The sequence below is a fragment of the Physeter macrocephalus genome, chromosome 12, assembly GCF_002837175.3.
Source record: "Physeter macrocephalus isolate SW-GA chromosome 12, ASM283717v5, whole genome shotgun sequence".
Classification (NCBI taxonomy): domain Eukaryota; kingdom Metazoa; phylum Chordata; class Mammalia; order Artiodactyla; family Physeteridae; genus Physeter; species Physeter macrocephalus.
In genome coordinates, this window is record NC_041225.1 from 59316812 (window position 1) to 59344525 (window position 27714).

General features: G+C 36.2%; 1 protein-coding gene across 4 annotated transcripts in view; it reads left to right on the forward strand.

Annotated features, from left to right (window-relative positions):
* The window catches only part of EML4 (EMAP like 4), a 164389-nt gene that overhangs the window by 77883 nt on the left and 58792 nt on the right, over positions 1-27714 (forward strand). For 3 of the 4 annotated variants that reach the window (XM_028497090.2, XM_028497091.2, XM_007112184.4), the window contains exons 3-7: positions 13083-13212; positions 16798-16971; positions 18840-18968; positions 19439-19464; positions 19666-19698. In XM_028497090.2, coding sequence (XP_028352891.1) covers positions 13083-13212; positions 16798-16971; positions 18840-18968; positions 19439-19464; positions 19666-19698 — 492 coding nt within the window. The remainder of the gene's footprint in view (positions 1-13082; positions 13213-16797; positions 16972-18839; positions 18969-19438; positions 19465-19665; positions 19699-27714) is intronic. The other variant, XM_007112185.3, reaches the window with a different exon arrangement.

Here is a 27714-nt window from a genome sequence, read left to right on the forward strand (position 1 = left end):
CTTTGAATTGCTGGATATAAAATGGATTGCTGGGGAGAAGATTGATTATATAATAATTTGGGGAAATATTATTTAAGAAATGAGCATAATTCATTAAGGATTAACCACTGTATTTCCCATTAGTGAAAAAACTTGCCTGACCAATTATGTTCTCTAATATTGATATTAACACATCAAGAGAAATACATATTTAAAGTTTTGTTAATTTTATTATTTGCAATTCTAAACAGCTTTCTCTTGAAATTTATATATAGTATACTTTAGAAAGTAATTGGAAAAGAAATATTAAGTGATTCTTCACTATTGTCATTTGTATGTAACCTTAAAAAGATCAACCATCAGTTTTGACAAAACAGGATTAATATATTAATGGTATAAATATTTGGAATAAACACTTTAAGCAAAGTATTTTCTAACAAATGAAAAATTTTTGAAAAAATTTTTTAGAAACAATGAAATTATTTTGCAGGGATTTTGTATTTTCTCCTTCAATTAAAAAGTAAATTAATATAATGTTATATGTCAATTATACCTCAATTTTTTAAAAAAAAGTAAAATCATTTCTGATACTGTAGAAAAATTTTATATGGAAATGTTTTAGTCCCTTGTGAAATTAGAATTTGTAGTATTCACTTTCACACAAATTACTGACAGGACAGTAATCACTACCATCTTCTTAAGATATTTAGAATTTCTAGAGGATTTTTCTTTAGAGGGGAGACTAAACTACCATGGACAAATAGGTGGAAACCTTTTATGAAGCTGTGGTTAAAAGTATAGGTCAGCTTCCTTATTGATGAAGACAACTATTACATAGTTTTGCTATAGGTGGTGGTGATATGGAAACATGACTTGGCTTCAGGTATGGCTAAAACTAAATGTGTATGCTAATGGGGTAACGACATTCTCTGTCATTTCAGAGTAGTATTGCCATTCAGTAAATGCCAAAATCAGAAACACACCTCACTAGTCATTTCAATATTTTTAGTTCTGTTCTTTTAGTTTGTCCTCTCCAATGTGCCAGCGGTATTAAAAGCTAAACCCCATTTTTTCTTGAATATATTATGTCAGACACTTAGTTTTCCCAGTAGTTTTTAAGGTGGCCAGTCATTTAAATTTCTCATGTACCTTCTCTTCTGTTGGAGAATTCTTTCCTTTTGACGGCATATGTTCATAATATATGCACCAGTTGCAGCTGAATCCTTGCCAAAAGAAAAAAAAATTACCTGTACTTTGGAGCAAAAGGGAAGGCCCAGGGAACACTCTGGCAGTTTTAACCGCCAGGAAGACAAATTATGTCACAGCTGGTGCCTGGGAAACCCATTAAGACCTCTTGGGGTGACCAAATGAATGTAATTTGAGAATACAACCCAGTGGCAATATGTGAAGACAAGCTGTTAGTACACAGAGGTATAAAAACACAGGAGTCAAATTATCTGAAGGTGGGAAACTGTCATTTTAAACCAGGAAGCTGTTGGTAAACCAGAAATATCAAGCACTGTGACTGCTACTTGAGAAATGACAGAGCCCAGAGGCAAAATTGAAATTTAGAGGATGTCAGTTCTCCCCCAAAAAAATTTCCTAATTATATAGACTATGGGATCGTGTACAGGCACAGATCTGTATCATTTGGCTCTTACTCCAAATAACATTTGGGAGAAGACAGGGATTGTCATGAGTTTGCTGTAAATGTTGTTAATAAGTAAATTATATTAATCAGGTTAGAAGGTGTGAATTTCCTTGGTGGGGCCCTTAGGCTAACTAAAATGATTCATACTTATGGTAGGGGGTGGGAGAGTATCTTATTTTGACAACAGATCAAAGACGTCTAAGCTGCTCTTTGTATATGACAGTAAATGGGTGGATATTGCCTTGGACCAGGCAGCAATTACCATTTATAGAGCTCCATTTCTCTATGAGAGTCAAATGCTCTTTGGTCATTTTTTCTCAAAATATACTTTAAAAAAATGAGTCAAGAGGACTAAAGTACACCTTCCTGTGAAACAAGAGGAAAGGAGAAAAGTACATATAAAACTCTAAATGGAAAAGATAAAATTTGATGAAGTACATGTAGTCCTCAATCTTTTCAAAGAATGAAGCAAAGTAATTGACAGATTGAAAAAGGTGGCATGGAGCTTGAAAATGTGAAGAGAGTGGAGAGGTATGCAGTTGGAGCTCTGGGGCGTATGATAGGGAATCTGAGAAAAAAGATTTTGAGTGTTAACGAAATTTCTTCCTTCATAGACCATCTTTACCCTTCTCCTGATAAAAAATTTTCCCATTCTTTAGGGCCTCAAATTAATTCCTGAAAATGATCTATTTTTTGTCTCTTGTTAGAATTGTTTTAAAATTTTATTATATGTTTCTTTTGGTGTATATATTTGTTGCTCCCGCTGGATTATAAACTATTTGGAGGCAGGGACAGTTTCTTACCTAACCTTAGAATGACTTAATAAATGACTCAATAAATGTTTAGAATGACTCAATAAATGTTTGTTAAATTAAATGTGTGAAAAAGAAGTTACAGAAGTAGGAAGTTATTTTTAAAATTGCTCTTTGGATGGAGGGATTGGGATAGATGCAAGAATAAGAGGGTATTACAGATGAGGGTAGCAAGATGGATTTCAGATTTGCAACATAAGCAACAGTCCCTAGTGGTAACTTTACTATGTGACTCTAGAGTTTAGTGAAATTCATTAGCATTTAGGAACTGTCAGGCTAAGGTATCAGAAAGTTCATCTGCTTAGGTCTGTCATCAAGGAATATAAGCAATAATGATTAGTATACTTATTTCATGATAAAGTAAGGTAAAGTATAAAATTTATCATTAGCCTTCAACCCTGGCATTATGATGGTTAAAACTGAAACTGTGATTAAAACTAAATTAGTACCTTCCTGGTTTATAGACTTTTAGCCTAAATTTCTCTTATTTCAGCTGGGTTGCTGCTCAGAAATTGAACTACTTTTGTACCTTTGGTTACTAGAGGTCACTGTTGCTTCCAGTCTTGCAGGCTAACGTTTGAGAGCGTTGTGGCTCAGACTTTGTAATGCCCAAGGCTTGGGGGAGAGGGATGTATATGTACAAACATACATACATGTGATGTATATAGCTAATGATGCATTGTAGTTATAAATTTGTGTACTGCAATAATCATTTTTATGCTCCTTTTTTCCAGTTAGGTTCCTAATATTCTAAATTTCAAAGAATATACTTTAGACTTCTCAGGTGACAATCATTCACCCACGTTTCTTTTTGTTTTCTGCACCTGCTTTACTTAACTCATTGCCTCTACCTTGGGAGATCATTCACTCTTTTATACAAATACTAAGGATTCCCAGTATTAAACTGTAGGATGGAAAATGACCATGAAAATCTTATTTTGGTCTTTTCTTGCTATTTATGTAAATATCTGGGGACCTTGATGATTTAGGACTGTTCTCTGCTTAGAATTTCCTTTCCCCCTGCTCCATCTTGTGAATTCCTATCTGTTATCCCGGCAAAGCTCAAAATGTCACTCTCCACAAGGCAGAATTATTTCTTTCCACTTACTTACCATTCCTTCTTCTTGGACTCAAATCTTGATTTCACTACCTATTACGGTATAACCTTGAGCATGTTAATAATCTCTCTAGGCTTCAGTTTTTTTCATCAGCAAAACCGGAATGATAATAGTAAATCCCTTTCAGGATTATAGTGAAGATTAAAGGACTTAATTATGAGTACTTAGGATAACAGTGCTTAGCACTCAGCAAGTGCTTGATAATTAATATTACTTCACATCACTTACTGTATTGACAGTTGTCTCTTTCCTTCATGTTTTCAATGCACTAGGCACTGTTTTAGGTGCTGGAGATTAAAGAAATAAAAGATACTGACTGGGCTTCCCTGGTGGCGCAGTGGTTGAGGGTCCGCCTGCCGATGCAGAGGACACGGGTTCGTGCCCCGGTCCGGGGGGATCCCACGTGCCGCAGAGCGGCTGGGCCCGTGGGCCATGGCCGCTGGGCCTGTGCATCCGGAGCCTGCGCTCCGCAGCGGGAGGGGCCGCAGCAGTGAGAGGCCCGCATACCGAAAAAAAAAAAAAAGATACTGACTTTTTGCCTCCACAGGGCCTTAGGTAAACTGAGAAGACAGCTAAGTCAATAATTATAAAACTATATAATAATTGGTATTAAAAGGTAAATTTAGGGTGTTGTGGGAGCTCCTAACCAAAACTGGAGTTGAAGGTTTCTTGCAGGAGATGAAATCAGCATTCATCTTCCTTCATGGTCTTAACATCCACTTATTGGTGCCAGTTCCCAAATTGTTAATCTATATTCTAGACTTGAGCACTTAAGAATTATCTTTCTACTTATTAGATTGTACTGCTTGTATGTCCCTCATAAATTTATAAATGTAAAATTTCCCCAAACTGAAATCATCATCTTTTAAGACCTAAATATTTCTTAAAACTGCCTCCTACTTTCCATTTATGCTACCTAGCTCTTGTTTCAGGTCCCCATCGTGCTATGCTTAGACCACTGCCCTGAAATCTGCTCTTCACATAGCCACTAGGATTTCTCTAAATGTAAACTGAAGTCTTTTTTTCAGCTTAAAACCCTTTGGTGGGCTTCCCTGGTGGCGCAGTGGTTGCGCGTCCGCCTGCCGATGCAGGGGAACCGGGTTCGCGCCCCGGTCTGGGAAGATCCCACATGCCGCGGAGCGGCTGGGCCCGTGAGCCATGGCCGCTGAGCCTGCACCTCCGGAGCCTGTGCTCCGCAACGGGAGGGGCCACAGCAGAGAGAGGCCCGCATACCACAAAAAAACAAAACAAAACAAAACAACCTTTGGTGGTCTCTATTTCCTATAGATAAAATCTCCATGATCTAACTCCTGCTTACCTCTACCCTCTGGACCCTGCCCTTTCTTGTTCTACGTTCTCACCACATAAAGAGCTTTTTGTCTACCCCGCCCCCATGCCATACACACTTACATACCCCACTTTGCTGTTACCTTCTTTCTGTTCCTTTACACACACTGGAATAATATCCCAGTATTTCATCACCTCCCTTTTACCTGGCTATCTCTTACTAATTCCTTAAGACTTTGTTCTGCATTTTTTTCTAGGAAGCCTTTCTTGAGCTCTGTGTCTCTAATCATCCGTACAGAATTATGTGTCTTTTCTTTGTACTTTTATGATCACTTTGTTATTGTACTTACCACATGTTTTCATTGCTAGTGTGATTCTCTTGCAAGATTTTAATTCCTTGATGCCCTGGCTCCCTTATATTCTCTAGAAAACAAAAGGCTAGGATAATAATAGACCCTGAGTAAATATTTGATGGGTAGATGGATGATGAATATATGTTAATTTAGGCAAGCAGGGGTGACTAGCATAAGCCAGAGAGAAGGACCATCCAGGTGCAGAGTGCAGGGGAGTAAAAGTACTTAATTTAGGAGTTCAGAATAAACTGAAGCATGAAGTGTCAGGTTGGGAGTGTCAAAAAATGAGCCTCAACTGGTGGAGAGGGCCCATAGTGAAAGGTTTTCTTATGCCTTGCTAAGGAATTTAGTTTTTATCCTGAGGGGACTGGAGATCCATTAAAGGATTTTAAATTGAAGAATGACAGGTAGAGTTACACTAATCCATTAATTCTAAGATGGCTATATTTCTTGCATTTTAACATCTCTGGAATTACAGTGCATCTTACTATTGATTGTGTCTTCCAGTTCTCATAAGTGACACTTCTTTCTAATGCTGTTGTGATAATGGTACATATTACAATTGATGGCATATTAATTCAAAGATATACAGCTTGTTTTAGAAAGGTATTCTGGCATGGTGTACAGAATGCATTAAGAGCAAGGTAATAGTACTGCTAGAAGGGAGAATAGAGAAACTGAACATAATCCAAAAGAGAAATCTGAGGCAGTAGTGGCGAAGATGCATTCATTTAGTCATTTAGGTATTGATTAAGTGCTTTCTAGGATTCAAGCACAGTGCTAAGCATGGGGATATATGCAAGGATCACAAAACAGGTAAGGTTTCCAGATAGATTACAGATAATTATAAACGGTTAAGTCAAAATGGATCGTAGACCTCAATGTGAGGACTAAAACCATTAAAAATTGCACTTCCCTGGTGGTGCAGTGGTTAAAAATCCATCTGCCAATGCAGGGGACATGGGTTTGATCCCTGGTCCGGGAAGATCCCACATGCCACAGAGCAACTAAGCCCGTGCTCCACAACTACCTAGCCTGCGTGCCACAACTATTGAAGCCCGCATGCCTAGAGCCCATGCTCTGCAACAAGAGAAGCTACCACATTGAGAAGCCCACGCACCACAGCAAAGAGTAGCCCCCGCTCATCGCAGCTAGAGAAAGCACGCGCGCAGCAACGAAAACCCAACGCAGCCAAAAATAAATAAATTTATTTTTTAAAAAGCATTAAAAATTCTGTAAGAAAATATATACAGGAGAAAATCTTAGTGTCCTTGAGTTTGGCAAAGATGTCTTAAATAGGACACAAACAAATACAAATAATAAGAGAAAAATCAATTAACTAAACCTGATCAAAATCTTAAAATCTATTCTTCCAAAGATTATCTTGAAAATAAAAGGGCAAGCTATATAATGGTACACAACATTTGCCAAACATATATTTGCCAAAGGAGTTTAACTAGAATATATTAAAAAATCTTAACACTCAGTTATTAAAAAGACAACCCATTTGGGAATTCCCTGGTGGTCCGGAGGTTGGGACTCAGTGCTTTCACTGCAGGGGCCCGGGTTCGATCCCTGGTCGGGGAACTAAGATCCTGCAAGCCATGCAGCACAGCTAAAAAAATTAAAAAAAAAAAAAAAAAAAGAAGAAGACAACCCATTTTTAAAAAAGCAAAAGATTTGAATAGACAATTCAGCAAAAAATATATTTGTGGAAGTCAAATAAGTACATTAGAAGATATTTAACACCTTTAGAATTAAGAAAATGCAAATTGGGGACTTCCCTGGTAGCGCAGTGGTGAAGAATCCGCCTGCCAATGCAGGGGACACAGGTTCGATCCCTGGTCCGGGAAGATCCCACATGACGTGGAGCAGCTAAGCCCATGCGCCACAACTACTGAAGCCACTGCAATGAGAAGCCCGTGCACCACAATAAAGTGTAGCCCCCGCTTGCTGCGACTAGAGAAAGCCTGCACGCAGCCACCAAGACCCAACGCAGCCATAAATAAATAAAGGCAAATATATCTATCTATATATACTGTATTATTCCATTTATATAAAATTTTAGAAAATACAAACTATAGTGATAGGAAGTAGATCAGTGGTTGCCTGGGGACAAGAGTGAGGGAGGGAGAGATGGATTACAGAGGGGCTCAAGGAAACTTTAGAGACTTAATGGCCATGTTCACTATCCTGATTGTGGAGATTGTTTCACAGGCATATATGTATGTCAAAACTTAGTAAATCGTACACTTTATATATGTGCAACTTATTGTATGTCGGTTTTATATCAACAGAACTGGGGGGAATATTTTTTTAAAGAGTTACAGATGCAACAGAGGACTTAGTCACCCACTGAATGTTGGCACTAAGGAAATGGAGGAATCAAACCTGATTTCTTGTTTTCTGGTTCGTACAGTGAATGGGTGGTAATGTCTTTCACCATGAAGAAAGTATATCACAGAGTACCAGTTTTTGTTCTGTTTGGTGGGAGGAGGGACACATACATTCACGGGGAGCTGTTCAGTAGCCGTTACATATAAAAAATTATGAGAAGGGTATGAGATAACTGAAGAGTCAGGAAAAAAATCTGAGCAAGAAAAGAATATCCAGCAAATGAGAGAAGAAATTGGTCAGAGCTAAGAAGAAATTCAGCCAAGGGCAATGTCCTACAAACTAAGGACATTGTCCTTACTTAAATACTGTCCTTGCCTGAATAGTCAGCAATATTAGATGCTGAAGAAAAGTTGAGCAAGATAAGGACTGAAAAATAACCATTGAATTTAGTGGAAAAAAAGTCATTGGTGATCTTGGCAAGAAAAGTTTCTATGAAGTGGTTAGATGATAACCAGATTGCAGAAGGTTGAGGTACAGATAGGAAAGTGTAGACCACTGACTCTTTTCCAAATACTGTATTAGACTTGGAATGGGGGTGGGTGGGTGCATATGTCAGGGGTGGGGTGATTAGGGGGAATACAGAATCGAGGAGTTATTTTGAGTCACCATTAGTATCCACAGGGGATTGGTTCCGGGACCCCTGAGGGCGGATGCTCAAAATCCTAGGACGCTCAAGTCCCTGATATAAAATGGCATAGTATAGTTGGCCCACGACTTGAGCATCTGTGGATTTTGGTATCCATGTGGGAGGGGGGGTGTCCTGAAACCAATTACCTATGGATGCCGAGGGACAACTGTATGTATTTATAAATTATACCTATATACAGAATTATGTATATATATGTTGAACAATGGCAGTAACTTGCTGGTGTTTAGCAAATAGAATACCTACAGGTTATTAAATTCTAAATGAGTTACAGAGGACTTATTATTCCTCATGCAAATTGTGACCATAATCAGAATATTTAGAAACTGAAGAGAGTTTCCCATTTATACTAACTGGGAGAATGTGTTTGTTTTTCTGTTGGAGACAATTGCTAGCTTGGTGTGTATGAAATACAAGCTCTTCTTTCTCCTTGAAGTAAAAGAACATGAAGTGACTTTTCTCTATTTACATATTTGTTTATAAGAGAGGATCTAAAATAATTTAAAACAGAAAATTCAGAAGTAACTGTGATCCACAGCCTATCTCACTGCTACACTCCAGTTCTTGAGAAAGAGAACATTAAAGCATAATTCATTCCTGAAAGGCTTACATCATGTGTGTATGTTCAGGGGGGTTCTGATAAAGAAAATAAAATATAATAAAATTATTTGTACTTCTGTCTGTGGTGTAGCTCCAAAATTTCTTCAGTGTTGTTTTTAATTTTGTTTTCTTTCACAAGTGCCTATACAGTCAACCAAATTCAGTGAGAATTCAGTTTAGGCTAAAGGTTTGTCGTTTTCAACATATAGTACTTGATAATTTTCAATCATATATTATGTTTTGAGACCTACCTTTTTATTCACATCAGCATCTTCATTTTTCTATTTTTCCATTTATTTTACATAATAAAGATAATATAACTAGATAATTGCACAAACATTTCAATTTTTTTAATTGTTACTACTCTATAGAGTAAACTTTGTAACTGGCTCAGTAGTTGGAAACCTTTATATTGAATAATAAAAAGGAAGCCATTATATATAGGCCTTGAAATGGCCAAGACATCAAAAGATATCTTGTCTTTTTTTTTTTTTTTTTTTTCGGTACGCGGGCCTCTCACTGTTGTGGCCTCTCCCCTTGTGGAGCGCAGGCTCAGCGGCCATGGCTCACGGGCCCAGCCGCTCCGCGGCATGTGGGATCTTCCCGGACTGGGGCACGAACCCGTGTCCCCTGCCTCGGCAGGCGGACTCTCAACCACTGCGCCACCAGGGGAGCCCTCTTGTCTTTTTTGAGTAAGTGTTTAGGATGAGCCTAGAATAGAGAATAGAGAGCCTCCTGAGACTGATCAAAACTGTGAGGCATAACACTGCCATCTAATCCTGTGAAGGTGAATGGTAGTTTCACAGGATACCTTGAAAGCATTTGAAGACTTCAACAGTAAACTGTAGGACTTAGAAACAGTGGTGATATGTTGATTTTTTTAAACATTTTTTATTGTGGTAAAATATACAGAACATAAAATTTACCCCTTTAACCATTTTTAGGTGTACAGTTCAGTGGCATTGTTGTGCAACCATCGCCACCATCCATCTCTAGAACTCTTTCATGTTTCCAAACTGAAAGTGTGTATCCATCCACTCCTCTCCCTTGCCCCACCCCCCTGACCCCTGCCCCTAGCAACTGCCATTCTGTTTTCTGTTTGTATGAATTTGACTACTCCAGGTACCTTATATAATTGAAATCATACAATATTTGCCCTTTTCTTCTCATCTGGCTTATTTCACTTAGAATAATGTCTTCAAGGTCCATCCGTGTTGTAGCATGTTTCACAATTTCATTCCTTTTTTAAGCTGAATAATAGTCCATTGTATATATGTACCATTTGTCAATGGACATTTGGGTGGTTTCCACCTTTTGGCTATCGTGAATAATGCTGCTATGAATATGGGTATACAGATATCTGCTTGACTCCCTGCTTTCAATTTTTTGGGTTGTATATACCTAGAATTGGAATTGCCAGATCAAATGGTACTTCCATGTGTAATTTTTTGAGAAACAGCGAATACTGTTTTCTACACCACGTGTACCATTTTACATTCCTACCAGGAATACACAAGGATTCCAATTTCTTCACATCCTTGCTAACACTTGTTATTTTTGTTTGTTTTTTTATTGGAGTATAGTTGCTTTACAATGTTTTGTGGTAAAATATACAGAACATAAAATTTACCCCTTTAACCATTTTTAGGTGTACAGTTCAGTGGCATTGTTGTGCAACCATCGCCACCATCCATCTCTAGAACTCTTTCATGTTTCCAAACTGAAAGTGTGTATCCATCCACTCCTCTCCCTTGCCCCACCCCCCTGACCCCTGCCCCTAGCAACTGCCATTCTGTTTTCTGTTTGTATGAATTTGACTACTCCAGGTACCTTATATAATTGAAATCATACAATATTTGCCCTTTTCTTCTCATCTGGCTTATTTCACTTAGAATAATGTCTTCAAGGTCCATCCGTGTTGTAGCATGTTTCACAATTTCATTCCTTTTTTAAGCTGAATAATAGTCCATTGTATATATGTACCATTTGTCAATGGACATTTGGGTGGTTTCCACCTTTTGGCTATCGTGAATAATGCTGCTATGAATATGGGTATACAGATATCTGCTTGACTCCCTGCTTTCAATTTTTTGGGTTGTATATACCTAGAATTGGAATTGCCAGATCAAATGGTACTTCCATGTGTAATTTTTTGAGAAACAGCGAATACTGTTTTCTACACCACGTGTACCATTTTACATTCCTACCAGGAATACACAAGGATTCCAATTTCTTCACATCCTTGCTAACACTTGTTATTTTTGTTTGTTTTTTTATTGGAGTATAGTTGCTTTACAATGTTGTGTTAGTTTCTGCTGTACAACGAAGTGAATCAGCTATACGTATACATATATCGCCTCTCTGTTGGACCTCCCTCCCACCCCCTCCATCCATCCCACCCATCTAGGTCCTCACAGAGCACCGAGCTGAGCTCCCTGTGCTATATGTTTGTTTTTATAATAGCCATCCTAATGGGTGTAATTGGTCTCTTTTTTTGAGATGAAGTTTGGAACATTGGAAGAGAGCATGGGAAGTGGATTTTAGATTATATATGTTTTTTTTTTTAAATATAGTGGCTGATGGGTTTTTTGTGTAACAAGAAGTTTTAAAAATTATATTTCAGAAATCAGCTGTTGATATAGCAAAAGCAGTGCTCAGAGGAAAATGTATAGCTGTAAATGCCTGCATTAAAGAAGAAGAAAGATCTCAAATCAATAACCTAACTTTAATCTTAAGGAAATAGGAAAAAAAAAAAAAAAAAGCCAAAGCTAGCAATAAAGACCTGGGTAGTAGTGGTGGTTGCCTAACGTTGTGAATATACTAAATGCCACGGAGTTGCACATTTTTAAATGGTTAAAATGGTAAATTTTATGAGTATTTTACCAGAGTAAAAAGAAAGAGACAATATAACAAGAAGTCACCTATTTGGCAGACTAGCACTAGATCTAATTACCAGTGATATTAGCCTAATTTAGGGGTTATTGTACCTTATTATATGTGAAAAATTTCCTAGGAAGTTTGAAAAATAAGTACAGTAGGTCTCTTCCTTCCTCTCTTCTAATTCATTCTGTCTGAGGAAGGGTCTAGGAATCTCAATATTAAGGAAGTACTTTAGATGATTATGATATAAGTGGCTCCCAACAGCATATTTTTGTCAGAAATGCAGTGCTATACTATCATATATGTAACATTCTAGGGTGCGAAATATTTTAGGCTCTATACATAAATGTTTTCGCTTTCTGTGCTTTTATGAAGTGAAGCAAACAAACATGAAAGCCAGATATAAAAGTTAGGTTTTCTTGTGTGCATGTGAGAAAACTGAGTCCAAAAATTCAAAATTATTCTTTATTCCCAAATTTTTAGATAAACTTGCCCCTTAGTAGATGTGGCTGTTTTATCTTGTGACTGTGAGTCTTCCTGACCATAGCAGCATATCCGTCACATGGATTATTGGAATACTGGAATAAATGTTCCAAACCTTCTACTGTATAAATTAAGATAACAGGTTATTTTACATAATTATGCTTTATTTATATGGAACAATATTCTAAGATTCAACATTTATGATTTCTAGGATTTCTAATTAAATTTCAACAGAACCTGAGCTATTTCTGAAAATTGTTGATATGTGGGGAGTTGTGGTTTACTTGAGGCATAGCTTTGAATCATGCACTTTAAAGCTGCTATGTGTGAATAGCAAACCGTTTAGCTAGAGAGAATGCCTCTAGTTGCAATTTAGCAATTTAATTTAACATGGCTTTTCTATAGATCTATTTTGATGAGATTAAATCTCCAGACAGTAATATTGTATGCTGCATGATGGATTCCTCTGAGACCTCCAGATCTTACTCATTTCCTTTTGAACTATAGACCATACTGGATATGTAGCTTATTAAAGTTGGGTGTACAAGTCAGCAAAGTTCATTGTTCTATAGAGGAAATAAGTATTTCATTGTCTTTTTATTTACTTTTTCCAAATAAGTTATCACTTTATATATACCACATAGAATTGTCTCAGTTTACAAATGTTTATCTTTATGCACTCATTCCTTTCTTATCTGTATACTCAATAAACATTTATTGAAAAATAATAATATTGTATGCTGCATATGGGGAGGACAGTCTGCTTACTAGCGGACTTAATGGACTTAAACACTATTGGACTTAATTTTTTAAGCTCCAGTCTTTGAGGAATATTTTGAAGTTTGATTTTTAAAGTTTTTTCTTAACCATATCTAGGCCAGCCAGGCATTCGAGAAGCTATTTCCATGTCCTGTATAACCAATGGGAGTGGTGCAAACAGAAAACCAAGTCACACCAGCTCTGTTTCAATCGCAAGAAAAGAAACTCTTTCATCTGCTGCTAAAAGGTATGCATTTGTAAAAAAAAAAAAAAAAAGTTAACATTGCAAAATTGAATGTGATAACTCAGTCTACTTTTGAAAAGAATGTGAAATAGAGCTGTATGGAATTCAGGTGAGCATGTCCTTTAAATTCTTTGTCTCTGAATGCAGAGATATCCAGCCTGTACTTGCTGAGTTTACATTCATCACACCTATGGAGTAGTGTGAGGAAGCTTTTGGTTCTTAGTAAAGTCAGCAAGCAGTTTCATTTCCTGGTTTGGTTTTGTTTCTTTTTAATTGTTTCTTTTTAATAGGCATTTGTTGATGCGATAAACATCACTATATTTATTGTAATTATATAAGTGAATTTTCCATGGCAAGTGATATATTTGATATAGCATTTTTAAAGGAGTAGAATCTTCAGTATATATGTATATTAGTGAGAGGGTAAATGCTATAACTTTTACTTTTTAATCATGACTATAAAATTGAGGCTTAATTCAAAATGTTATATTACTATGTTGTGTGTTTGTGTGTGTATGTTAAGGGTGGTGGGCAGAAGAGCAGTGGAAATATTGTAATATAAAAGTTTCAGTGGACTACATTCTCTATGTTCTTTTCAATTAATTAATTCAGTGTGTTCTGATAAAATTGCTTACTGGATTTTTCTGCTTTTGTGTAATACCCAGCAAATTATTCCATATAGAGTTTGGAGAGACCATAAGAGATCAGCCACATAATCTTATAGCTGTTTTCTTCAAAGAATGATTGAAGGGCTTCCCTGGTGGCGCAGTGGTTGCGCGTCCGCCTGCCGATGCAGGGGAACCGGGTTCGCGCCCCAGTCTGGGAGGATCCCACGTGCCGCGGAGCGGCTGGGCCCGTGAGCCATGGCCGCTGGGCCTGCGCGTCCGGAGCCTGTGCTTTGCAATGGGAGAGGCCACAGCAGAGGAAGGCCCGCAAACCACAAAAAAAAAAAAAAAAAGAATGATTGAAGAAAAACTTTCAGTAATAGAATAATATTTAAAATGTGCTGATGGAAAATGGTTGCCTCAATAAACTAATGCCAGTGACTGAATTATTTAACAGTGTGTATTTATAGATGTTAACCAGACATTTGACTACAGGAATGGTGGAGAAATGACAAGATATTTAGGGCTTTTAAAAATCCCCTTCTAGAATTCAGTCATTAAAGTCATTGTTGTTACAGAATATAGACTTTCTCCTCCAAAGCATGCCGAAATTTATTACCTTTGCTGCAGTTTCAGGAGAAAAGGACAAATTATGGAAAAACTAATATGTAGTGGAAATTTTTAATACAATTTTTAATAATAAACTTCCTTGTGTCCAGTAATTGTTTGGATTCAGCCCATTTTTCTTACATAGCTGTAGTTATGTGCAGTGGTCAGTATTATGTACAGTAGTGACTCAACAATCTAAAACCAGATAAGTTTGTTAATTTATGATGCAGGGGCTTTGTGTTTTGCTTCTAAATAACCCAGAAGAAAAATCTACTGGGCCCACATAAGGCTACTGGCTTAATACTATGCATTCAGGATAGTTTGAAGACCAACAAGAAAGAAGTAATTTCTAACTCAGTTTTAAGTTGCAAAGTTAATCTGATATTTTTGAGGTAGAATTGTATTTCTCAGCACATAATTAAAAAACTGAATATGAACAAGACAGTCAAAAGTCAGTCTGGGGACTTCCCTGGTGGTCCAGTGGTAAAGAATCCGCCTTTCAATGCAGGGGACGGGTTCGATCCCTGGTCAGGGAACTAAGATCCCACATGCCGTGCAGCGCAGCCAAAAAAAAAAAGTCAGTCTGAAGTCAGAAGGTATCAGAATGAATCAGATTAAGAAATGTTACTGTCAAAATTATATTTTAACATCATTCACTATTATCATGTGATTAAATTGTATGTACTACTTAATATTTGTTTAGAATGTTCTTAAACATACTTCTATGTAGCTTATGTACCTTATGGTCAAATTAAAAAATGTCCTTTGGTTAAGAAGTGTAGGGACTTCCCTGGTGGTGCAGTGGTTAAGACTCTGCATTCCCAGTGCAGTTCCCTGGTCAGGGAACTAGACCCCACATGCATGGTGCAACTAAGGGTTCGCATGCCAAAACTAAGGGTTCACATGCCACAACTAAGGGTTCGCATGCAACAACTAAGGAGCCCACGAGCCGCAACTAAGGAGCCTGTCAGCCGCAACTAAGACCCAGCACAACCAAATTTAAAAAAAAAAAGAAGAAGAAGTGTAGATAGTTGATAGTTTTATACCTTTTCAACCCTTGAATCATTGATTCCATCTGCTTTGTAATACTGTCGTAAGTGTTTGTGCAATATAAGGATTCTTTTCCAGTGTGATCAGGAATAGGAGATGCTTCATTAATCAAGAGTCAAAGTGTGAGGGGCTTCCCTGGTGGCGCAGTGGTTGCGCGTCTGCCTGCCGATGCAGGGGAACCGGGTTCGCGCCCCGGTCTGGGAGGATCCCACATGCCGCGGAGCGGCTGGGCCCGTGAGCCATGGCCGCTGAGCCTGTGCGTCCGGATCCTGCGCTCCGCAACGGGAGAGGCCACAGCAGAGGGAGGCCCGCATACCACCAAAAAAAAAAAAAAAAAAAAAGAGTCAAAGTGTGGAATCATAAGAACTTATACATATATATCTTAAATATTTTAACTTAAAATATGTTCACATATGTTCATTTGTCAATTTTTTAATGAAAGGCTGAGTCTCCCCCTTCCTTTCTAAGTATGCATCTCTGATTAGATTGCTTGACTATCTTGCATAAAATACACCCATAAATCATTTTTTATAATTTTTAGTTTCATTCTTTAAGACAGAGTAAGAAAATTGAAACTTGCAAAACAATATGAATTAGAACCCATCTGTTTCTATGATTTTTTTTCATAATCTTTTATAATTGTGTCACCTACACAATTTAACAGCAGTTTTTTTAGTAACTCATTTTTATGGAGTCTTTCCAAAGCATTCAGCTTAGTTTACATAGAAATTATCATTCTCTTTCCTATGTACGTTTCGTCAGTTTTCTTTGTATTTTATTAACTTAATCATTAAAATAACAAGTACAACTGGCATAAACAGGTTTGGGGGAGAAAACACAGTTGACTCTTGGTAAGTGTGAAACTCAACTGGTGGAAGCAGAAGTGTACAGAAGAAACAGGAGTTACGGAATAACCTACAAAACATGAACATTTAGTGTTCCTTGGGCATCAGTATGCTTTACAGAGGTAAAGTGTCACTAATTCTCTGATTTGGGTAAATTGAAGTCAGTTAAGAGAGCTTCTACTGTCCTTCCAAATTTGCCAAGATGACAAAATGCATTAGAGGCCAATTTGGTCCAAAGGGGCAATCTTCCTAGGATATGTTGCCTTAGAATTATGATAAATTCTTTGCTGAAGATTTTAATCTTTACTGCAGATTTTTTTTTAAAGAAATATTTTCATTAGTGAATGAAAGCAGTATAAATTGTATTAGCTGTATGGTTTAGGATTTTGAATTATATAATAGTAACTTTTTCCATCGTTTGATATATCTTTTTTATTTGTTTAAATATGTGTTGTTCCATGTTATACTTTATTTTACAGTGGTACAGAAAAAAAGAAAGAAAAACCACAAGGACAGAGAGAAAAAAAAGAGGAATCTCACTCTAATGATCAAAGTCCACAAATTCGAGCATCACCTTCTCCCCAGCCCTCTTCACAGCCTCTCCAAACACACAGACAAACTCAAGAAAGCAAGAATTCTACTCCCACCAAAAGGTTTTAACTGACCCCAAGTACAGAGCTAGGGAATGGTTGTAACGATACCTAAATTCTGTGACTTGAGAAAAAAAATTGGCTATCCATGGGTTCCAAGAGAAAAGCCTGGTGGCTTTTTTCCCCCCACTTCTTTGTTGCTGTAATCTGTATTTTAACACATTGGGGAATGAAAATTTGAGGTCATATTTATCAGTTAAAACTGGAGGAAAAAAATTAAGTTATAAACAATTTGATGAAAGGAATGCAAAAGTAACCTACTCTAAAACCAAAACAACATTTTTATAGTAAAATTGTAAAATATTTTAAAATTTTTATATAACTGTGCATAAATTTATAGCCATGGATAGAAAATTGCCGTATGTTGTTATCCTCACCATATTTTGGCATCATTACAACCTTCAGCTTGCAAGGGCCCTTCTCAACAAATGGCTCTTCATTGTGACTGCATCTCAGTTTCAGTTTTGGGTTTTGGGAGGATAAGTTCTTGCTTGAGTAGAGAATTGAATTCATTTCACCTAATCTTTTCTATGCTAAAGGCTTGCTTGAGGGCTTCTCTCTGTGTCTTTAATAATTAATATTTTAAAGTTACGAGAAGGGGAGAAGGGAGAAACATTCTAACAATGTGTGTGAGCCTAAATTGGGGATCTAAACCTGCATGCTGGGAGTTCAACACTACAGCTGCCTTGTAGTCAAATATTTAGACCAACTTAATGAAATTTGCCTGCTTTAGGGATGTTGATTCAAGCTTTATGATTAGGTATAGATGTATTTTATCATCATACTTCCTCTTGGAAATCTTAGGAAAATATAAACCATTCCCAGAACTGGCTAGGATTTTAATAAAAATAAATGACATCCATTCCTAAAAGATTTATAATATATTTTTATTTGATTAGCTTAATATTTTACCTCAAATCTCTAATGGAAATTTGGGAAAACACAACACCCTTCACTTGATTGATGCATGTTTAACATTTTAAAAATGCTTTGTGTGTCTCATGCAGATTCTTATGCTATCTAAATGGTTTGTAATTCTTTTGCCTGGTCTCATATGGAGTTTTTCTTGGATATAGCTTATTAATGTTTTGCAACTTTGGATTGTATGTGGTTAAAGGTGGCTTTTTTTTATAATCAATCTCTTTAAGGTTCTGATTTGACTTGGCATCTTCTTTGTCCCAGATCTTTTTTTCAGCTTCTTAAGGTCTCTTGGAAATGTGCTTGCCATTCTGAATTGCTCTTTGGATATACTATTACAAGAAGTATTGAAGGCTGGATGAGTTGTAGGACAGTTAGCAGTGCAGCCAAAAAATCATTTATAGGTTAAAAAATTTCAGTTATGAATATGTGGAAGCAGTTTTGATAATATAACATTCTTGTGTTAAATTGTTTTTACTTCATGGATAAAATTGACTCTAAAAGATATAAACAAGAGTTTTACTTTTAGTCCCACAATTATTTAGAAATTGTCATTTGTACCATGTATAATTTAATTACATGAGGACATAAAAAATGAAAATAGCAGCCTTGTAATGATTTTGAACAAGTATAGGTTTTTTCACAAATTCACGCAATTTCATAAATTCTGAGAGATAGTAATTTTCAGATTTAAGCAAATGGGTTTTTTTTTAAATCAAGTAATATTTGTTCTAGTGAATCTTCTGAATAATAGTGAAAATTAAAAAACAGACTTAGTAATTGCCTTGTTTAACTCCTTGACTCATCCAGGCACAGAAACTTTCAACTAATACTTCCTTCTCTTTTCTGGATTAGCTTTAAGAAAATGTTAATTACTGCTTTTATGTTCTAGTCAAACTGTCAATTGCTACTCATAGAATTTTTTTCTAAGAAACTAATATGTTTCTTTCCAGCATAAAACGACCACCAACAGCTGAAAAGTCACATAATTCATGGGAAAATTCAGACGATAGCCGTAATAAATTACTGAGGGCAGTTTCAACATCAAAATTAATATCAAAAGTTATAAAAAATGCAGACAAGTAAGTATTATACTTTAAGTTATATCTGAAAATTATTAATTCTTTGACTATCACATTGGCATGTACAATTATATGCCATGTTTGAATCATTTCTAAAAATCTGTATTTATATCTTTTTTCTTCTAAGTGCATTTTTCCTTTTGTGTCTTTAAAAAAGGTTGTCTTCCTGTTAATGCTTCTGAACTCATAATAAATTTCAATAATCTCGTAAAATTTGAGTATTTTTCATAAATTCTTTCTATGCTTTTATTGTTTAAGTGATCCTAATGGAATATTTCTTCTTTTATGAAACAGTATATTAGTAGTTTAGACCAGTGAGAAACTTTTAAAAATACTGATGCCTGAATTTCATATCTGGAGATTTATCTGGGGTGTGGCCTAGACATTGAATCTTTTGCAATTTCTTCAGGTGATTATAATGGTCAGCTAAATAAAATTGTAAAATAAATGTCTTTGAATTCCTTTTGTAGGCATAAAGATGTCATCATCAACCAAGGTAAGTTAAAAATCCTTTTTAAAAAATGTTTATCTTTTCTACATCAGTTAAATTTTTTTCTTTTGATAAGAATATTGACTTACTTTCATTCAGTGTACTTTATTTATTAGCTCACAGTGATAAAAAAGAAGTGTGTTGTTATAGTCATTTAAGAAAATATCTAATTTTTATTGTAAGATATGTCATTTTTGTCTCAACCAGCAAAAATGTCAACCCGTGAAAAAAACAGCCAAGGTAAGAATAAGCTACACAGTTGGTCGCCTTCTTAGTTAATTTCTTCCTGGATCTCTTATTTGGCTTTTCATTATTTATACTACCCAACTTTCCTCTTAATAAAGGAAATATAGTAATTTGAACTAGTGAATCCAACCACTTTTCTATTTCTCTGAGCTCTGAAGATTCAAGGTCAACAGTAGGAATAAAGATATCATTACAAAGAGGTATAATACCAAGGGGAATTTCCCCCTTTTTAAAAAAAATAAAAGTTGTACTTAGAAAAGCCATTTAAAAGATTGATAAATTTTAACTCAATTTCCTGTCTTGCCAACTTCATTGCAAATAATCACTCATTTCTTGAAGCTAAGACTTAAAATATAATAAGTCTAGCAAATCCATTTTCTCTTAAATTTTTCTTTTATATTAATTGTAATTTCTGGCTACTTGCTGTTGTTGGCTTGTTCTGACCCAAAAACGGAGAGAAGACTTTCTGTAAATGTGTATTTAATTTAATTGCAAAGTAGGTAAGATTTATACATCAGTTTTACATTCTCCTTCAATTGCCTGCAAATTTAATTGAAGCATGCTATTCTAAATAAAAGCATGTCCTTCCCGTGCATGCTTTTTACAGCTCATTTCTATGTGTCATAGTTATCTTTATTTTCTGGGTTTTTTATTATATTAACCATATACAATGTGGTTAAAATTTTTGTTAGAGATTTAACTTGATTTCTGTAGATTTTCACTTTTCGATTCTGATAAGAAAAGTATTTGCAATCTTCTTTGGATCATTTGTTTTTACATAGAAATTCTAAATAAAGCTGATTATTGTTGCTGTTCTCCTTCAGTTAGGTCTTACTTACTCCCTCTTTTATAATTTATAGTTAAGTATAGATTAAGTAATAGTTGAAATACCTTAAGGACAAATGAAATTTTATTTACAAAGACAATTCTTATTATGTGTCAAAACATTTTTAAAAGAGATAGTGATACATAGTGGCAAAAGCAGTGAATGGAGAGTCTCTGTTCAGTGTTTGGCTCTGCTGTTTAACAACCTTGTGACCCAGGCAAAATGGCAACATCTCTGGGTAGTTTTCTAATCTGAGAATATAACTATAAAGCTTACTTCACAAGACTGCTGAAGGATGAAATAATATGTATGAAAGTACTTTAAAAACAGAAAACACTGTACCTATAAAAAGGTGCTCCTATTATTATGTGTTTTGCCAAAGAGCTTACATTTTATAAAAATCCTTAGAGGCTAAATGAGAAAGGGCTACCTTTCTCTTTGTCATGCTGTGGTATGTCCTTTGGAAGGAAAAGGGATCTAACTTATGATTAGTATATAAGTGAGTGCTCTGTGTTGGTGACAGTTTTCAAAACCATTCAAATAGGCAGGTAAGTAAATGCATTTAAAAGGGAAGGATTTTGCTAGAGAAGCATCACTAAAGTGGGGAAGAAGGATGAAATGAAAAACTGGAAAAGTCAGTTAAATTCTGTTACAAGAACTGTTAGCTGAAGAAGATTGTTCCAGATGTTGGAATTCTAAAATGTCAAATGTTGCTTGCATTAAGCCTTATTTTTGGAATTTGAGCCTGTTCCTTTGCCATTTTAATCAGCTATATTTATCTTTAGAGTATATCTTGAAGGAAAACTCTTGTGTCTCAGCCTGTTATATAATTCAGGCCTGCCTGTGAGGCAGAGCCTATGGAAAGAAGTAGATGGATTCTAGGTGGTTTAGGAGATTACAGGTAGGGTATGAGAAGTAAGGAACAGAGGGAATCTATGAAGGCTAACTTGAAAGTAGATAAGAGGCATCTACTAAAATAAGGAACATTTGAGGAGGAGTAGATGTATAGAAAAGAATGGTTTGGTTTTGGACAGTTACACTTGAGTTGTCTATAAATCTTAATTTACTCCTAGAGGTGTGTAACAAACAACATAGTGTAGATGTTTAAACGTGTGTAATTGAAGTCAAGACTGGTTTCACCATTTACTTAGCTTGTGACCATAAGCAGGTTAATTCACCTTCTTAAGTCTTTGTTTTCTCATCTGTAATTGAGACAATAATAAACCCTCAAAGGGTTATTATAAAAATTAAAGATAATAAAGTGTTTAAACATAGTACCTGGCACATAGCACCAAATAAATTTTAGTTATTAATATAAGTGTGACAGTACTCAACCTTGTACTCAAATATGTGGAGTTAAGATGAAAAGATGACCGTTAAATAGATGATCTTCACTTGATGTAACTTGTGGATAAATTTAAGTTTGGTATTCATTTTGCATAACATATTTCACAACACATTTTCTTATACTTTAGGTATTAATGTAAAGTATCTGTCATTTTAAAAAAGTCTATCATTTTTGGACAGTCTTTTTAAAATGTGATTTATTCTTTAGCTCTTTTTTTTTGACAGTGACTAGTGTGACTTGCTGTAAGTCATCTGCTCTGTTTTGGGAACAAGCCGATTTATATTTGGTACATATAAGTGAGTGGTAGCAGAGAAAACTTGACCTGAAATGACTGTGTCCTTCAGACACAGCAGAGTAGAAGAGCATAAATCTGCGTGTTCTGATCAGCACTTAGACAGAAGGAAGGAAACCATGGTTGAAAGCAGTGGGAGGTGAAATGAGATGTACACAGGGCAATCTCCGAGGCTAGATGTGGGGGGAAGGACATGTTACACCATGTCCTATAAAAAGAAGCTCTTACTGAATTAGATCCTTATCTACACTCAAATCCTTGAAACTTAAGCCCCTTTTCATTACTCTTCTCCCTAATTCTGTTGGATCCTCTCCAATCACAAGAGAAATATACTAGGTAAATTTTGTAATGAAATGACTACAGCTCATAAGCTCATCCTTGTAGTCATTATCTAGTATATTACATTTTTAAAATATGGAAAATAAGTATCACATGTCCTCATTTCTAGAGCAGAACCTGAATGTCTTCAAATTATTGCATGTTAACTGTCCTTTTCAGGCTTGAGTAATCCTAAATCACTTTTCTCTTGTTACATCTTAAACTCTTTTAATTGTCTGGTCATGTTGAGAACCTGAATGATTCACGTTCCTACTGGAGAGAAATCTGCTTAATTGAGGAAAAGAGAACTCCTCAGTCACCAAATCACACTTTTACTTCCTCTTACAGAGCTGCCTCACTGCTCTAGGATTAAATTCATTCTTGCTTAACTACCAAACCAGTGCAGTAGTAGCTTAACTACAGGTATATTTAGATGGAAGAACTATTACTGTAACATCTTAGAAAATTGAGAGGTGACTAATTCTTACTAGCTGCCTAGCTATCTGTCCAAAATGGCTTCAGATGAAAAATACTTTAGAAGTCATTTTGAAATACATACTGTCTAAAGTCCTTCAGTAGTTTGTTTTATCCAGTCATTCAAATAATATAAAAATATACAGTATAAACATTTACAAAATTGGAGAAAGAAAAAAAAACTGAATAATCTTGTCATTTTAACAACTATTACAGTTCTGATGTGTTTCTTTATTGTTTCTTTATCAGGTACACATTTTTTAAATTTTAAAGATTTATTCAACAAATATTTATTGAGTGTATTTTGTCAGGACCTGTCCCAGAAACTTGGGGATACAGCAGTTACATTGTCTGAACTCTGTGGAACTTATATTCTACCTATAAGAAACAGACAATAAATACTTAATATGTCAGTAGGTAATACATATTGGGAAAGAATAAGGAGAGTAGACAATTGCTATTTGATATAGAGTGGTTAGGGGAGACATCTCTGATAAAGTGATAAAGTGACATTTGAGCCACCTGAATGAAGTGAGTGAACAATTTGGGTATCTGGAGAAAAGAATTTCATGAACAGAGAAAACTGGAAGTACAAAAGCCCTGAGGCAAGAGCTTTCTTGCTGTGTTAGGAGCAGCAAGGAGGTCCTTGATCATAGTGTGCACACAATTTTGTATTTGTTAACCATTACATTTATAAAATATAGATTCATTCTAAGCAACAGAAGAGTCATTAGACACCTCACTTAGGAAAGGGAAGCAAAGTTGTTTAGTGGAAAGAGCATAAGAATAATAATAAGCATGAGACCTAGCTAGGGGTGAATCACAGAAGTTTAAAGAATCAGAATACTACAATGACTAAAATTATGAGTGTTGGTTGGGGAGAAACTAAAAATTTCATTTGCCGAAGGAAATTATGAAAAAAAAATAAAACATCCTTCATCTGATAATAAATTTTTCCCTATGACTCTTGAGACCTTGGGCCTCAGTTTCCTTACTTAGGCTTAGACTAGACGTTGCCAAGAGTCTGTTTAATAACTTTTTGAAAGCTCTTTCTTGCAGCGAATAGAAAATGGAAGGCAGCCCCCATACCTTCACTAACTCATGTTTAATCTACCTTTAAAGAATTTGAATACAGGTGCTTCTGTTCAGTGCCTTGTATTGTTTTCTGACCTGTTGGCTCCAGGCATGTTCTGTCCTAAAACCTGATCACATCTGTGTAAACTGAGCATTGTATCTGAAAGAATAACTAAAATTTACCTGTAAGAATATAGGATAGCAGTCCTACTGACACTGTCTGTATATTGTGTTACCTACTGAGAAAAAGTATGTTGTCCCCTGGGTGTACAGTTTGAAACAAACGAAAGAAGTCAAAAGCCCTTAATTGTGCTACAGATAGAATCTTTCCTTGCTGTTTCTGAGATGATATCCAAAACTTTGCAGTTCCAGAATTTAGAAAGAAGGGTGCTATCTTTAAGTCTATTTTAAATGTGAATAAGCAGGAAGGGCAAGAAACCAAATATTGCACCTCCAAAAAAATACACTCACTTCTGAAATTTACCTATTGGCATATGTTAAATAGGATATATAATCATTACTTGGATCCCTAGGTCTGGGCTTTGTCCAAGTATTCTCTGTATTTAAAAGGAGACCAAAAAGGGGGAACCTCTTCTCTGTTGGAGATTTTTTTAAGCAGAGATCTGATATCTGTTGGTGACAGTCTTATAGATTAAAATGTATTTAAAGGCTGTCCAGTTTTTTTAGTATAAATTATCCCAACTTCTAAACATATGTGTTCTTGACATCCTCTTTCCTTATTTTCAGCTGAGAAAAAAGTCCCAAGTGCCCCCTTTGAACATGGAGAATATGACTTTTCATGAGCGTATCCTAGTCTTGTCCATACTTAATATTTTATTCCAGTTGAAGACTTTTCACCCATACTGAATTTTCACAACTGTAGGCATAAGTTTTTTTTAAAAAAATCTAAACTAGAAAATACAATTAACTAGAAAATCTCCATTCCTAAGCATGCCAGTTAACTGAGCTAGTATAGTTAGAAATCCGTTCTGTCCAGAAACCGCAATTAGACTCCACAATGTGTTGCTCACTCTATCAGTTGTTTACTGTTTTCCTGAAGCACTTTGAAAAGAATTCTGAAACTTGTGATTAGTGTAGCAGAAAAGAGGTACAAATGATCAGTGACATACAAAACTGCAAGAAAAGGCATAGTAAATCACATGCCACATTCCTGAGCTATACTCATAGTTGATTCTCCAAGGAACAATTTCACCAAAAAAATTCTATAGATTATTTCCTTAAATAATGCTTTTTAAACTTTTTAAAGATTAAATATTTTAATCTTTCTAAAAATACATGCAGGGGCTTCCCTGGTGGCACAGTGGTTGAGGGTCCGCCTGCCGATGCCGGGGACACGAGTTCGTGCCCCGGTCCGGGAAGATCCCACATGCCGCGGAGCGGCTGGGCCCGTGAGCCATGGCCGCTGAGCCTGCGCGTCCGCAACGGGAGAGGCCACAACAGTGAGAGGCCCACGTACTGCAAAAATAAATAAATAAAAATAAAAAATAAAAATACATGCAAATAATATTTCAAGCACCCATATACTGACCACCCAGATTTATTAGATCTTTACATTTTGCTTTATTTGACTCAGGTTTGGGGTTGGTTTTTCTTTTTTTTGTGGCATGCGGGCCTCCCCCTGCCGCGGCCTCTCCCGTTGCGGAGCACAGGCTCCGGACGCGCAGGCCCAGCGGCCACGGCCCACGGGCCCAGCCGCTCCGCGGCACGCGGGATCCCCCCAGACCGGGGCGCGAACCCGGCTCCCCCGCATCGGCAGGCGGACGCGCAACCACTGCGCCACCAGGGAAGCCCCCTTGGGGGTTTTTTTAATTAACTTTTTTTTTTTTCTTTTTTTTTGGCCGCGACATGTGGGATCTTAGCTCCCCGGACCAGGGATTGAACCCATGCTCCCTCCCTGCATTGGGAGCATGGAGTCTTAACCACTGGACTGCCAGGGAAGTCCCTTTTTTTTTTTTTTTTTTAAAGAAATAAAACATTAAAGATGAAGTCTCTCAATACTTGTTAATTAGAATTTCATATATAGGTTTTTATTGTTCCCCTTGGGCCTCTTGATTTTCTTTCTGCTATAGTTAATTGAGAAAGAGTTAGAGGGATAAATATTTCGATATCTGAAGTTTCTTTTTTTAATTCCTTATTTTTACAAAATTAAATCCAACTTGGTGTATTCAGATAAAATGAAGAATTTTTTTCATTTAGTGTTTAAGATAACTTTTCCTGGGGATATAAATGAGTGATTTGAAGGACTTTGTAAAGTACAACCATGTTTTGCTTAGTTCAGAAATGTTTTCAGCAGTATAGCAAATCTTTCAGAAGTTTTATGTGCCTTATATTGTTGGAATAGACGTATTTCCCATCTTTTACCAAAGAAAGCCTTTTTCACGCAGTAAAAATCATTAAAATGCTTACACAAACTCCCATGTCTGATATTTTCAAGTAATTTTATGACAATCACAGTTGTAAAAAAAAAACAGAAAACAAAACGGCAAAGAAAAATCTGATTAAAGGAGGTTTAGATTCAAGAAAGTTACTTAACTGCAAAATTACTTAACTACAAATTGGCTTGTTACTGTAATTAGATAAGTGTTGACCAGCAGATACATAAGACTTGGTTATGTCTGTCTTATAAGCTCTTAAGAGGCTAGGTTAACACATTTTACATCTTCATTGTGTACCCTCACAATTCAGAGATTCAATTAAGAATATTTTATTTGAGCATAAGCTAGTAAGTGGTAGAGCTGAGATTCAAACAAGGTCTGCATTTATCACAAAGCTTGTGTTCTCTCCACTATACTCCCTCTCAGTCCCAGGAATTTTCACAATGTCAAAATAGGAGATAAAATGTTGAGATTAATTACATTTCAGGAAGCAGCAGCTTCACTATTGAATACAGATAGCCCTATAGTGTGTTTACTAATTGTTATGAGATAATTTAATCATTTCTTTCTCACATTCCTTTTCTGGACCACCAGACTTTATTAATGTATTAATTAATGTTACTGATCTCATACTCCTCTTTGACCAGTCCCATGGCCCATCTCTCCCCCTTGACTTTCATGCTGGTATACAGTGAGGACAGCCAGAAAGTAGCGTTTGGGTAAGACAAATTGTTAACTCGTTTGACTGTAAGATCAATAAGCCTGACAGCCTCAAGAAAAGGTTTGCAGTGAGAATTTGACTCAACAGTGATTGAAGAGGAAAGAAGTTCTTCTTCATCTATATATTTTAACCTAATTCCCAAGGTAAAGACTCTTCTTAGGTTGCAAACTAGTGAGCTACATGCAGGCCAAAGGTGTGTTTTCACATGGTATTCTCCCTTTTTTGGCAGAGGAGTAAACGTTTAAAAACTGGGAAATTTCACAATAAATTACAGATTTTCTGTTTCTCTTGAAAAATGAGAAGATCTAGCAGCACTGGGCTCACATCTTTCCTGAGGATGATTAACTGCTGCCTTCCTGAGATGGGGCCTGGTGTATGCCAGTGCCCGAACCCCACCCAGTCGTCCTGTATTCTCCCACTGCTCTCATTTTGCATTTCCTGCCTGGGCCTGTAGATATTTGAACTTGTGACCCATGTATTATAGTGTACCTGATAGAACCCTCAGAATTCTAACTTATTTGCTGCACTTGCTGTTCTGTGGACAGTCACTTTAAAGCTTAT